Raw genomic sequence first — 13,684 nt, 5'->3', positions numbered from 1 at the left:
ATCTCCCTTTCTCTCTCCCTTCTCTCATGGTGAAACTATTCAAAACTGTAATGTCTATGACCCTTCTTGTTTTCTATCAGTATGTTACAACAAACAACTAGCTGCCCTGACGTTGTAAAATACTCCGTCTGATAACTTAATAACACAACAGTTGAAGTTGGGGTACATAGAAGTGGACATGGTGTTTGTTTTTGTTGTTTGTTTTTTTTTCGTGACACGCTGATTGTTTATGTGTAGGAGGCAATCTGGCCAGAGCCCAATCTCTTTTCTGTCTGGCTTGGTTCCATGCTGTCTGTCAAGAGAGGCGGAACTACATCCCCCAGGTAATAAACACAAACCCAGCAGTATATACTGGGATAAAAAAATCAACCCTTTCTTAAAATGTCAAGTATTTTTGGCCTAATAGATTAAGACAGTTATAAATCCTTCAAAATTTTTTTTTTTATTACTTTTATTTGGAACCTCATTAGCAGTTCAGTTAAAAATTGACTTAAAGGACTATTAGAAAAAAAAAGTGATAAAATAACCTAATTGCATCAGTCTGTACATATTTAGCAAAAATCTTTTGAAGAACTTTTAGGTTTTATCTCAGCACACTGTCTATTTTGGTGGTCTCTCCACATGCCAAATCCTGATTAGCAATTTTTGGCCACTCTGCCGACAGGGTTTAGTTTGCTAAATGGATCATATCAGTATGAAAAATTCTTTTGTTCATAGACCTCTTCTGAAAAAACTGTAATTTCCTGTAGATTAAGTAATTCTTTTTAACTAATTTTGATTTAAACTTGGAGCTTGGATGCTGAGGATTAATGTCGCTCTCTGTCATCATCTTTCTGTTCAGGATTTTATCCACACTTACAAAAAGTCTACCTCAAGCTAAAGATGTTTTCTTAGTAAGAAGAGTTTTCCTTCTTTAGCCCTAATGTTTAGTCCACAGAGATGTGAGGTACAGGAGATGTTGCTATCTGAACATAACCAGTACTAAGCAGAAAATCCTGCACCTCCAGTGTTCCCACTGGCCTCTAGCAGCCTCCCATACCTTGTATTTTCACTTTGTTTTAGCTACTGTAGCTGCATCACTTTTGAAAACCATGTTCTTGTTCATTATACACATATTTATGTTTATGCTAACACAGATCAAAATTTATAGCTATTTAGTCTACAAATATTCACAAAGGCTCCCATAAATAGCAAAAAAAAAGAAAGAAATGATTCCCCATTATCAGTTTATTTCTCCACATTAACTTCTGTATCTGCATTTAACATTGCCCTGACACTTTGTGTCTCTGTGCATGTCCTTATTGTTTGATGCTCAGGCCTTTAAAGAAAGTTTGACTCATGTACACAACACAACTTAAACAGTACCCACTTTCAGGAGCAGTGTGTTCACCTGAAGCCTCTCATTCATGCTGTTGGTAGACTAATGGATTTACTATGTTCAATGGAATTGAATTAATCCAACTACTCACTGAATTGTCAGACTCCGGAAATGTTACAGTTCAGATTCCATTATCTCTACACTGCCAAGGGATCTTCAGAGGACATGTGTTTTTAAAGGTACAGCTGGTGACTGATGGCTTTTGATGGTCATTCAGTAAGAATAAGCAGTTGTCACATTTATGACAAAAATGGGAAGTATCGGATTCCAATCATCCAGACACCACATCACCATCCCGACCAGGGTTTCGAGAATGGATAAAGTTTAATTATTAGATGTTTATATGCCAAAATGACCCTTGCATATGGTAGAAACAGAATATTTTAAACTTCAAATTTACATGATATATTTCTCCCATTTTTCCAGATTTTTCTCTCTCAATCAGGTGCTTATATAACATTGTCCATATAACATTATAATTAGCAAAGGGCTTAGATGTTTGCAGATCTTTGCACTGCCAATATTTCATGCTGCACTGAAAAGGTAATGTCAAAATTGCTCCCACCTTAATTTATTTTTGTGCTCACTGAAAATATTAAAATCTGCTGTCTTATCTGTAAAGCATTTTTTTTTTAGAGATTTTCCTTCGGAAAAGATAAAACATCTAACTGGGCTTTAATCACCCTGTCCCACAGTATACCCAGAGTAATAGAGGTCCAAACTCAACAAGTTCTCGCAGTAAAGGACACACTGTTTCCAAAGCTTCCTCATGCAGATCTCAGTAGTTGTAAATGCCCAGAGTTAGTTCAAACAACCCTATTACCGACTGTTGTTTTACAGAATGATTTGTTTTCCTAAGCATCCTCTTTCTGAAATTGAAAAGGGTAATGCAAGAATTTACACCAAAACTTACTCTGGATTGCCACAACTGCTGCTTTGTGAAATCTTGCCCTGTTGGCCCAACTCATCAAGCAAACAATCAGCTATCAAGACCCCCTGAAGTTTGCTTATTGCTCTGGAGTTGGGGTTGAAGATGCCATCATACACCTGCTTCATCAAACCCACTGTCATTTAGACAAGGCAGACAGAGCTGTGAGGATCATGCTCTTTGATTTCTCCAGTGCATTTAACATGATTCTGCCTCACATGCCTGGTCAGAAACTCAAAGACAGATGGAGATACTAATAATTGCCTGGATCAAAGAATACCCCCCAAAAAAAGACTTCAGTTAGTGAGACTGAAGGGTCAAGTGTCTAACCAGATGGTCAGTAGTACAGGAGAACCACAGGTGACTACTGCCATCATTCCTTTTTACTTTGCAAACCTCTGGCTTTCAGTGCAAGACAGATTCCTGTCATCTGCAGAAATACTCAGACGACTCTGGATGAGGGTACATCCGAACAAACCACTTAAAGAAGCTCAACAAGCTGATAAAGAATGCTGGCTCTGTTTAAGGAACTCCTCTAGAACCTCTGGAGATGATTTCACAACCAAAAAATTTCACGAAATTAAGAACTTTTGGACGACAGTTAGCATCCTCTTCAGAAAACTTAATAAATGCTGATTGCTACTGTCAAAATCTTCTGCATGTCTGGTGCAAGACAGACCGCTACAGAGGCTCCTCTGTGCCTGCAGTTATCAACATAAACAACAACTCATTGAAAAATAACCCTTGTCACTTTCCCTTTGGGCTTAATATAGTATTTTTGAAATCAATTAAGTGTACAATGCACAGTCTTTAAAAATAAACATTAAACAAGAAAATTAACATGAACGTGTTTGTATTCAGGAAAACTACTTAGCATATTGATGACCTTTTATACTTCTTCCTACCACAGTAAGTGGACTTTTGAAACTCAATCTAATTAGTGCATTCCAACTTTTACCTAGTTCTGTCTGAAATAATAAATACACCTTTGTTTTTCTATCATGTTTGTCCAGAATGACACTCTAATTACTGAAACTCACTTTCTCCCTTTTTGACTTAGCTTACCTTCTATTTTTTATTATCTATATTCCTCAAAATATATATTATCCATTTGTAGTCTTAAAGAGGACACAGAGGCAGATTTTTGGATCTTGTCTTTGGCATACCTTTTCTTTGTAATAAGTTTTAGAAAAGTCAAACTGACTGTTCTATAAACAAGCATACCTCTGCTATTCAAAAAAAGATGCAGCTAGTGAAATATTAATACAACTAATGCTTAAAAGGCATTTTATTTCAAGTACAATTCTGAAATTTGATTATGAACAGCCTTAATGCCTTGGAAAAATGCAAATTGAAGCACAAATTTACTCTAAAACAGAGTACACTTCATCATTCAAAGAATTATTAAACAGGCCCTCAGGGTTTTCCCTTATGCCTTTTCCAACTACAGCATCAGCAGATTACAACCGCTGATTGAACAGCAGTGAAGTGCAACAAACACATAAACGTAACCCGAAACCGCCCTTCACACTCAATTACATTTTAACATCTCTGTGTTTTTTCTTTGAAGTGGTCAATCCTGAGACACTGCATGTTTGTCTAAGCGTGTTCTTATGTGTGTTAATCTGAGCCGTCTGATTTCTTAGTCGTCTTTGATTGTTCAACCCTAAAACTCACCTTTTACGCTTCAGAACGTATAGCATCTTTCGATACTTATATGGACTAGCATTTTTGTAAAAACAGTCTTAGTCCAATATTATAGCATGAAATACTGACTTTGTGTGCATCAAAGCTCTGACAAAAACATAAAGAAACAAGGAGTGAAAATACTCCAGAATTTCATGCAATTGTTTCTATCTATTTTGTGTTTTCTGCATCATCTCTTAATCCTCCTCGTTTCTCCACACACACGAACACTTACACCTAAAGGCAAAGTACAGAGTCCATTAACCTAACACTCATGATTTTGACCGTAGGTGGAATCCAGAGCACCTGTAGAGAACCCACAAATGCACCATGGAATATACATACGTCATACTAAAGGACCCCAAGCTGAGATCGATGCCAACTATTGTTATTATTATTTATTCCTATTATTATATCTTAGTCTCTCGAGCAGCACAAATTAGTCCTAGTACAATTTTAGTTTTTTTTTTCTTCTTTGAAGCTTCTAACATGTCCAAACCATGTCATAAATGTTTTTGCTTTCTGTAGTTTGCTTTTTTCTTATTCCAATATTTGTTCAACATACTGATCTGCATTGAGCTTAGATGTATGCATCAAAGTTAAAACATTTTGGAAGTGTCTCTGGAAGCATTAATGTCATTATTACAAAATTAGGAAAGAAATTGATTATTTTATAATGTGTGGAAGAAAATCTGGGTTAATAATACTTATATAATTTCAGCCTTAGGTTTTTGAAGATGAAACATGTCTCTACATTGGATGTAATTTAAAATGTGATTCTTTATAGGGCTGGACAAAGTTCTACGAGTTTTCCTTATCTGACCTCCGTGCTGGCTTTGAGATCATCGACAGACTCTTTGACGGTAGGAAGGCTTGGGATTGCTCAACCTGGACAGCAGTGTTAATTTTACCAGCCATTTTTAAATTTAGTTTCAGTTTTAGTCCAGTTTCAACATCGCTTGTTAGTTTTTATCACATTTAATCAACATCATCTCATTTTTATTTAGTCTAGTTTTAGTCGACTATAAGTCGAGCGTTTTAGTCTTTATTTTAGTCCAAGAAAACATAATTTTATTTGTTTAGTTTTAGTCAACAAAAGTCTAGTTTTAGTCAGGACATAATTTTAACCTTTTCCTTTTTTGCCAGCAGATAATTTTTAAATAATAAAAAATGTGCGTTGACGAAAATATTTTCATTTAGTTTTCGTTAATGAAATAAACACTACTGGACACCCCATTTCTCTGAGAATTGGCTATAACAAAGATGCATGCACTTTCCCTTTGTTGTAGTTATGATGTTATAAATCTATTAAGCACTTTTTGAGTCATACTATCACTCAAAGCAATTTTATACACTGATACAGTTATGTATGTAGCTTGGCATTAAGAAATGAATACCCTTTCTACTTAGCCCAGATATATTAGAGTTGTGTGAAGTAGCACCTTTGGTAATATGATTTGGTAGAATGATCAATTCCAGCTTCTTCTTGATGTTTTACAAAACATATGGTCCACTCAACAACTGGTGGCTCTCCAACAAAGAATACAAAATTGAAAATAATTTTATTTGTTTGTTGTTGCAATTTTTTATATTTCACCACAATTTGTCAGAATTCTTAGAGTTAAAGTTTTTTTTTAACAAGTAATTCATGGCTTTCTTTGCTATAGATGTTTTGTGACACTGAGGTGGAAATTTCTCAGTCACCCTTTAAAATGAGAAAGACAAAGTAAAACTAATTTAAGGCAGATGTATGTTGACCTTCAGATTAGAAAAAGGCTACAATAAATGACCTACAAGTTTAAAAGTTATTTTTATTTGATCATTTTTCACCCTCTTCAATAAAATGAACCTAAAAGGCGAAATTGTTGTGAAATGTTTGCACCTTGTATTAAAATGCAAATGTTTAGGTACAATATGTGTTTTTCTTTGGTCTTTATTAATGGTCTTTTCTTGGTCTTTATTAATCCGTAATCCGCCCTTTGTTACGGATAACAGATTAATCTGTAATCCGCCCTTTATTTAGTGCTGTAATAAGGTTTGAACTTAATCTAATTTACAAATGCTGGACTTTAAACTGTTAACTGAAAATAATCCTCTTTATCATAGAATCATCAAAGGGAATTTATCAGTAAAACTTATTGATCTCTGGTTATTTGCCTTTTTCGGAAAAAAAAAATGTAATTCTTGATAATTTTAGGATTTAAGACTTTTTTTGACTTTGATACAGAAAGGCATTTCTCTTGTCAATTCTCAGTGGGATTTTAGCCATTTGAACTCCTTTCTACATCTTTAAGTCCTCATTCACTGTGTAATACAGATGAAGGACAAATCATAGCGTGCAGAGTTCCAACAAATGAAGTGGCTCTACTCATTTTATTCTCACAAAATGATATTTAGATCAAATTGTTCAGGGACAAGGCAATACTAGGATGGTTTCTTTTTCATTTGAGTGAACTCGCTGCACATTTTTAGCTTAATTTTTCTGTTTGTATTCTTCATGTGAAAGGTGGGAAGGTTTTCCAATGGGAGTTTGTCCATGGCCTGTTGGAGAGTGCCATCTATGGTGGACGAATAGACAATCCGTCTGACCTCCGCATCTTGCGATCGTACCTGGAACAGTTCTTCTCTGCAAGACTCATTTCGTCATCCCTCTCTGCTGGACAAAGGGGTAAAGGAGTTGGACGGATTTTTCCATCTCAGATCAGCCTTCCAAACTCCTGCTCCATCTCGGTAAGTTCAAAGGATGACATGGGTGGTAAAAGTACAGAAAAACTGCAGCCGAATAAATACAGTAAAAACAGAACCAAGGAGTATTTAGACATGGCCAAGACCTCTAGAGGCCGAGACCAAGACCATTTGTGAGATTATGTACGCTACAGGACCTAAAAGGTTGTTGTGTGTGTGTGTTTGTGTTAATTTCCATTTTCAAAGTCCAATGTTTTTATATAGCATGGTTTAAAAATGACGTATTCCTAAATCCTATTTCCATTATTTGCTATTTTGGCTCAGAAAAACCCAACAGTAGTCATAGGGTATCAAAGTGATCAGTGGGCTTTGATAAACATTGCTTTGCACCATTTGACATGTTCCAACATAGTGACTCTTAAGGATTTCAAACTAATCTGTTGGACACTTCTCTGAAGAAGACATTGGATGAATAATAATATGTTTTGATATAAAAAGGATTACTGCCACTCTCTAATAATAAAATCTGGCTTCTTTCATTTCTAATCCTTTCCAGGAATTACTTATTTTGTAGTCTTTTCGGTGTTTGGAGACATTTCTGCACAAAATGTTATTGTCTACAGCTTTACAACATTAATTGGAAATGCAATTAAATGTACAATTTGTTTAAAACTTGTGAAAAAAGGAAACAATTTCCTCATTGTCTGACATTTAGAGTGGAGGATCTTTGGTAGTCAAAGTAACTGAGGATCAACTTCCAAGCTTGTACCTTTTTTTCTTTTAAAAAATTATCAAAATTCTTTTGGTTGTTTGTTAATTTCTATCAAATTATAGTAGATGATATTTTCTTAACCAAATTAATTTTGAGGATTTGGTAAAACTATTAAAGCAACAGAATGATTAATTATTAAATAGCTAAAACAAATAAACAAGCAAGCAATAGGATTTACCTCGTGGTAACCTTAGAGTTGCAGAAGTCGCTCGCAACAATAGAAACAATAGGAAGACTTTTCTTATTATTATTTCAGAGTCATAGTACAGCATGATTATGTGTATGACCTGTATTTGCTTGTGTGTCCTCTCAGGACTACCGTGGCATGGTGGAGAGCCTCCCAGAGGATGACAGACCTGCATTCTTCGGTCTGCCTGCCAACATAGAGAGATCCTCACAGAGAATTATCAGCTCCCAGGTTCACTCACACCCACCCATACTGCCAGCTCCTTCTTTAAATGCTCACACCACCACACCTCTCCTGAATACAGGCATAATGGTGAAGTCTTTGTGGTTTTATGTAAAATAAGGCCAGAGGGATCTTTACGCATTGTTCACCACAACTTAGAAGGCTTTAATTAATATTTTACTTCAACTTAAAATCTTTTTAACAAATTTATTGACAGTGTTTCAATGAGCTTCTTTTGATGTCAGGAGTGCTTGGCTACTTTGCTTTTTAAGTTCTCACATAAGAGTTTAGTAGGGCTGAGGTCTGGTGACCAAAAGGAAAAGTATATAAAAGTCAACTTTTCAAGGCCAACTTTGATCTTTGAGTTGTTTTTTGCATACCTTTGACATGCCCTCAGGGCTAATATATGCTGTTGCATCATGAACTCTTCTCCAAAAGAAAATGGAAACCAGAAGGTGTAGCAAGTTTCTGGTGAACTGAGGGCTATTTCTCCTTGATCAGGGTAATCTCAGTGTATTTTTCATGTCTAACTCTGAAATATACAAGCAGAGTAGGCTGACTTAAATCTTACTCCCAACATTTTTTGCCGCAATTGATGCAGGAATGCCCCAGTCACAAACACTCTGCAGCTCCAAAGTGCAATAAAATATCCATATATTTCATCCGTGTTACATTGACTTTTTTACCATATTAATTATTATTTATTATCTTTATCAACAACAAATATTTTTTATAATCAAATATTAGTTGCTCATTGGGATGCATACTTTAACTTACTGAATGCAGCTCTAGTATTTCAGCTATCTTATGAGGGCTGTCTGTGAACATTCTAGCTGTAAACAAAGGCATGATCACATGGTACATTTAGAACAGGAGCAAAAACATTGTGAACTTTGCTAAAAATGCACTGCTAGGCAAAAGGTGAGAGACACTGGTGTATAAGAAAATGTTAACAGTCTAAAATACAATCTTGCAAGATGGGTTCTTAAAAACAGGCTGTGATTGTTAAGAACTACCAGTGTAAAGCACAGCTGCACAGCTCTCTGCATGTGGTGCAGATACGATCACAGAAAACCATGAGCTGTTATCAGGAGAAAAATTGTGTCACTGATATTGATGCAGTCATTTTGAAACGTTTAGACCTGAAAATAAAAATGATCCTTTTGATTGATTTTGGAACCAGGCATCCTTGGTTATGAGTAATGAATTGTAATGTAATGTAACGAGTTGACATCTGACTTTACTAAGTTTTAAAAAGGTTGCTTTTAAGATGATGCTAAAATTGCTTGAAACTCGAGATGCGACTGTATGTAAAATTAAACTTAAGTCTCATATTTACATGAAAAGTTCCAGCATATAGACATAATAGTTTTGAAAAAAGCAGTACAACCATACCCAGCGAAAGTGGTTAAACAGCTGAGAAGTGGGAAATTGCAGATATGTTAAAAGTATTAATTTTTATTACTCAAGTAGAAGTATAAATACTTCCATCCATTTTCGGTCACACTTTATCCCAGCTGGGGTCGCCATGGACGCTATCTCCAGCTGTCTACAGGCGAGAGGCGGGATACACTCTGGACTGGTCCCCAGTCCATCACAGGGCAACACGGAGACACACAGGACAAACATCATGTACACACTAATTCATGTATTTAGAGAAGCCGATTAACCTAACATTCATGTTTTTTGCACTGTGGGAGGATGCCAGAGTACCCGGAGAGAAACCATGAATGCACAGGAAGAACATGCAAACTCCATGCAGAAAGACCCCAGGCCAGGAATCGAACCCAGAACCTACCCACTGTTCCACTGAGTAGCCCTAAATATAAATCCTACTGTTTAAAAACACTTTTTTAGAAGTTAGAGAATCCATTAAAGCTTGTTACTCAAGTAGAAGTGTAAAAGTACCATTTTAAAAATACTTCAAGTATAAAAGTGTCCTATTAGAAAACATTTTCCTACAATTCTGGATTATAATTTCCTTATATCTAATTTTCTTTGTTTTATAACTAGTGAAAAAGGGTCAAATTTAATTTTGCATCATCTAGAAAAACTATTTATTTTGGTATGTGGTGAACAACTGGTTGGTGCAGTCCAACCAAAAAGAAATTAATTATCTGGATGAAACAATGCATTTTGATGTTTTTAACATGAAAACATAATAACCATAACGAAAATTAGCTTAAATGAAACAAAACTAACAAGTCTGTTATTAAAATGTAAGGATTAGAAAGTAGAGAAAAAATAAAAAATGTCTAAAAAATACTTACCCCACTAAATATAAATATATATATATATATATATATATATATATATATATATATATATATATATATATATATATATATATATATATATATATATATATATATATATATATATCCAACATTTCTACTTAAGTAAAGTAACAAAGTATTTGTACTTTATTACTTGACACCTCTGGGAAAGCTTTGAAAGCTTTTGTTTTACTTAGTACAATACTATTATAATTTCTTAATTTAACTGATGCTTTTGATATGCACAGCCTTTTCAAAATCAAACAGGGAATGCTGCATCAATACAATGAAATAGTGTCAAATTATTTGTGTGTTAAGAAAGATGTGTTTAGTCACACAGTCTACTCTGAATGTGAGAACAGATAAAGTTTTACTGTAAAATCCTATATAATATACTGTAACATGTAGATCCAATACTTTATTATTTTTCCAGTCCCTTACTAAAACGTGGACAATTTTATGACTGTGTTTTTATATCAGAGTACTCAGACACCCCATGGTGTTGATTCTATTTGAATCATAGATTAAGATGAGTGTTTCACTCAGTTTTATTTTCTTTCATTTTTTTTACAATTGAGTTGTAGCTATTTTTTATATGTAAAGCAGGCTTGACTTGCAACCTTCAACTTGTTTATCAAATAATTCATAATATATGGCCTCTTTGCTCAGTAAACAGTTCTGCTTAATCTTTTCTGATCACAAAACATTTTCATAAATGTCTTCATGTTAAAATAAAAAGAAAGATTTAAAAGACTGACAGGACTGACAAGATTAGGCAGCCTTTCTGTTTCCTTAGATATTTGTAATTATCCTCAGCAGTCACACTTAAACTCTGTGGCACTATTGAAGCATTTGTGCAAAGCCTTCATGCCATTTTTCTCAGCAATAAAAGAGATTCATGCTGTCATTTTGGTCTGCTGATCACAGAAACCACCAACCTAGTTCAATTCATGTATGGCAGCACTTATGAGGTTGTTACATAGATGTGCTTGAGTGTGTGTGTCCTTTTATTGTGTGTGTTACCGAGTCTCTTTCTTCACCTGTCCTCCACATATGCTACTGTCTTCCCTCCTGCTGTCATCTGTCACCAACACTTTCATGCTCCCTCTTTTCCCCTAATATATATTCTCTATTTCCCAAAAGACAAATGGCATTGTCTGTGGGTTGTGTCTAGCCTAACTTATGCACAGATACACGGTGCAATTTTAGAGCTTGCTATCAAAAATTGTAGCCAAATTATGTTGCTATTGATGCAGCAAAAGTTATTGTGGCTGTAAAATAACTGAGTTGTTCCTTTAGTTTACTGGGTCTGATTGATCATTATTATTAGTCTATTATCCAACAGGCAAGTTAATGTTGATGTCCAGATGCTTATTTGCAAGACAAGGATGTATCTTTTCTGCTTAAAAACTACTAGAGACTGACATTTTTTCGGGAATCCCACGGGTCACGGGATTCCCGTGGGATTCCCGTGGGATGGGAGTCAGTATTAGTAACGATCACGGGATTGGGACGGTACAGGATTAAACATTAACGGGAGCAGACGGGAGCGGGAGCTAACCAATGGTAACTTCCGCTCTGAGTTTTTCACCCGCGCTCAAAAACAACAAGAATGGGAGTGGTGCAGGAGCGGGAGTCATTCTGAATGGGAGCGGGATGGGAGTGGGAGTAATTTCACCAGGAGTGGGACGGGACAGGATTTAGATTTCTACTCTGGCCCGGGATCGGGACGGGACACAATTTTTTTCTGTGGGAGTGGGACAGGACAGGAGTGAAAATCCACTCCCGTGTCAGTCTCTAAAAACTACACAGGAACTGAAGAACTCTCATAGTGCATTTTTGTTTTGTCTGAACATAACAATTTTTCCAAGTCTAGCAAAATGTCTTGATGCTACGTGAAGTGTAAATGAAACAAATAAAAATCTAAATCTGTTCATTTTAACCACATATTTTCTTAAGAAACAATTAATGAGAAGTCTGTATTGACATACAGTATTCACTTGACTTAAATATATAACTTTTTGTACCTTACATAAACACACTTTTATTTATATAGTATTTTTTGCATGATTGATCACAGAGTTGTGCATAAAATCATCCTGTTTTCTGTTCTTAAAAATGTGGCCTTCTTATGTATTCAGCACCTCTTTAAACCATTCTTTGTAGCAACTAAAACTGTTCGGTCTTTGGATTCTCCCATCAACTCTAACCATCTATCCTGTTTTTGACCTGAAAAGGCTTGTTTACCACATGAAGCTGCCACCACTGTGTAGTAATGCCACCATTTACGGTACACCCACAGCTTCAGCTACATACAAATTGGCCTCTTTTCTTTTAAAAATAAGGACTTACTATGTGCCACTGCTTTAAAGCCAGATATTTGCCTAAATCGTACCTTGTCTGTAAATATTTTACTTTATTTAAGGGTAGTAGAGTTTAGTGGGCTACCAGATTTTTCTTTTTTTTTCTTACAATTCTTACAGGTATTCCTTCCAGGTATTGTATACCTTTCACAATCATAGACAGGTTTCAGATATTACAGGCTAACAATGGAACCAAACAACCCACTCGTCAGGTTCAATTTGAATGTTTCCAAGCAATACAAGGCCTCGTTTTTGGTCCACTAAATAAAGCTTTAAACTCAATGCGAATCCAGACATTTTGAATTGAGAAAGCTTCCTGGAAAGCGAAACGTCTTCAAACCTTTGAAACAAAGTCAAGTGGATTGTTTTTTAAACTTTTTCAGAATGACTATGACCTGGATGACTGAGAATCTTCACAAGCATAGCTTTTATTGCCATTACACTGTCAAAAGTGCAGAGCCACGAAATTAACTCTCTGCATTTAACCCATCCCCTTGGGGAGCAGTGGGTTGCCATTGCGCGGCATAGTGTGGGGTTAAGGGTGCCACTACCCCCGTACATTTTACACACATTTTTTTTTAGATTTTTCCTTGCAAAACCTATTGACAAACACAATTAGTTCCTCAGTTTCTTAACTGTTGCAAAAAACAAAAAAAAAATCCTCTAATCTTTGTTGCTGTAGTGAGAAGATGTGTTATGATTGCTTTTGCAAGGTACTGTAATCATGCTTCTCAGCCAGTAGGGACATTCTAATTGAAGTGTTATCCCTTGTTTTTGATTTTTAGCATCTGAATCATATGATTTTTAGATATTACGCTGACATTACTAAACAATTTAGCCAGAGTGTCTCTAACTGAGTACTAATATTCTTATTTTTCCACTAAGAAATTTGGCCTTTTTCTTTTTGAAATTACCCAATAGATTATATCCTTTTTTTTATCCTGTTTCTCCCACCTTCTATGTTTCTGTTTATCTCTGCTAAATACTCACAAACCTACATACTGGTAAGCTGTCTATCGGTTTACAGTGGCTTAATAAAGTACTGTTTTCTTGAACCAAGTTAGAACGGTTGTTTTGATGTTTTGCCTTCATCATCACAGAGAAACATGCATAAATCTCAAAAGCTGCACAAGCATCTGCTGGATAATTTTGCTTTCCTAACCCTCAGCCTGAAGCGATGCCGTGTG

General features: G+C 35.5%; 1 protein-coding gene across 1 annotated transcript in view; it reads left to right on the top strand.

The window, feature by feature from the left end:
- The window catches only part of LOC119771803 (cytoplasmic dynein 2 heavy chain 1), a 142,089-nt gene that overhangs the window by 107,784 nt on the left and 20,621 nt on the right, over window positions 1–13,684 (top strand). Inside the window, exons 85-88 of the mRNA XM_038267964.1 lie at window positions 238–323; window positions 4,780–4,855; window positions 6,499–6,722; window positions 7,763–7,867. Coding sequence (XP_038123892.1) covers window positions 238–323; window positions 4,780–4,855; window positions 6,499–6,722; window positions 7,763–7,867 — 491 coding nt within the window. The remainder of the gene's footprint in view (window positions 1–237; window positions 324–4,779; window positions 4,856–6,498; window positions 6,723–7,762; window positions 7,868–13,684) is intronic.

This window comes from Cyprinodon tularosa, unplaced genomic scaffold (genome assembly GCF_016077235.1).
Source record: "Cyprinodon tularosa strain WSP-4 unplaced genomic scaffold, ASM1607723v1 ctg69, whole genome shotgun sequence".
Taxonomy (NCBI): domain Eukaryota; kingdom Metazoa; phylum Chordata; class Actinopteri; order Cyprinodontiformes; family Cyprinodontidae; genus Cyprinodon; species Cyprinodon tularosa.
The sequence above is the reverse complement of the archived record's forward strand: the minus strand, read 5'-3'. Positions and strand labels throughout refer to the sequence as shown.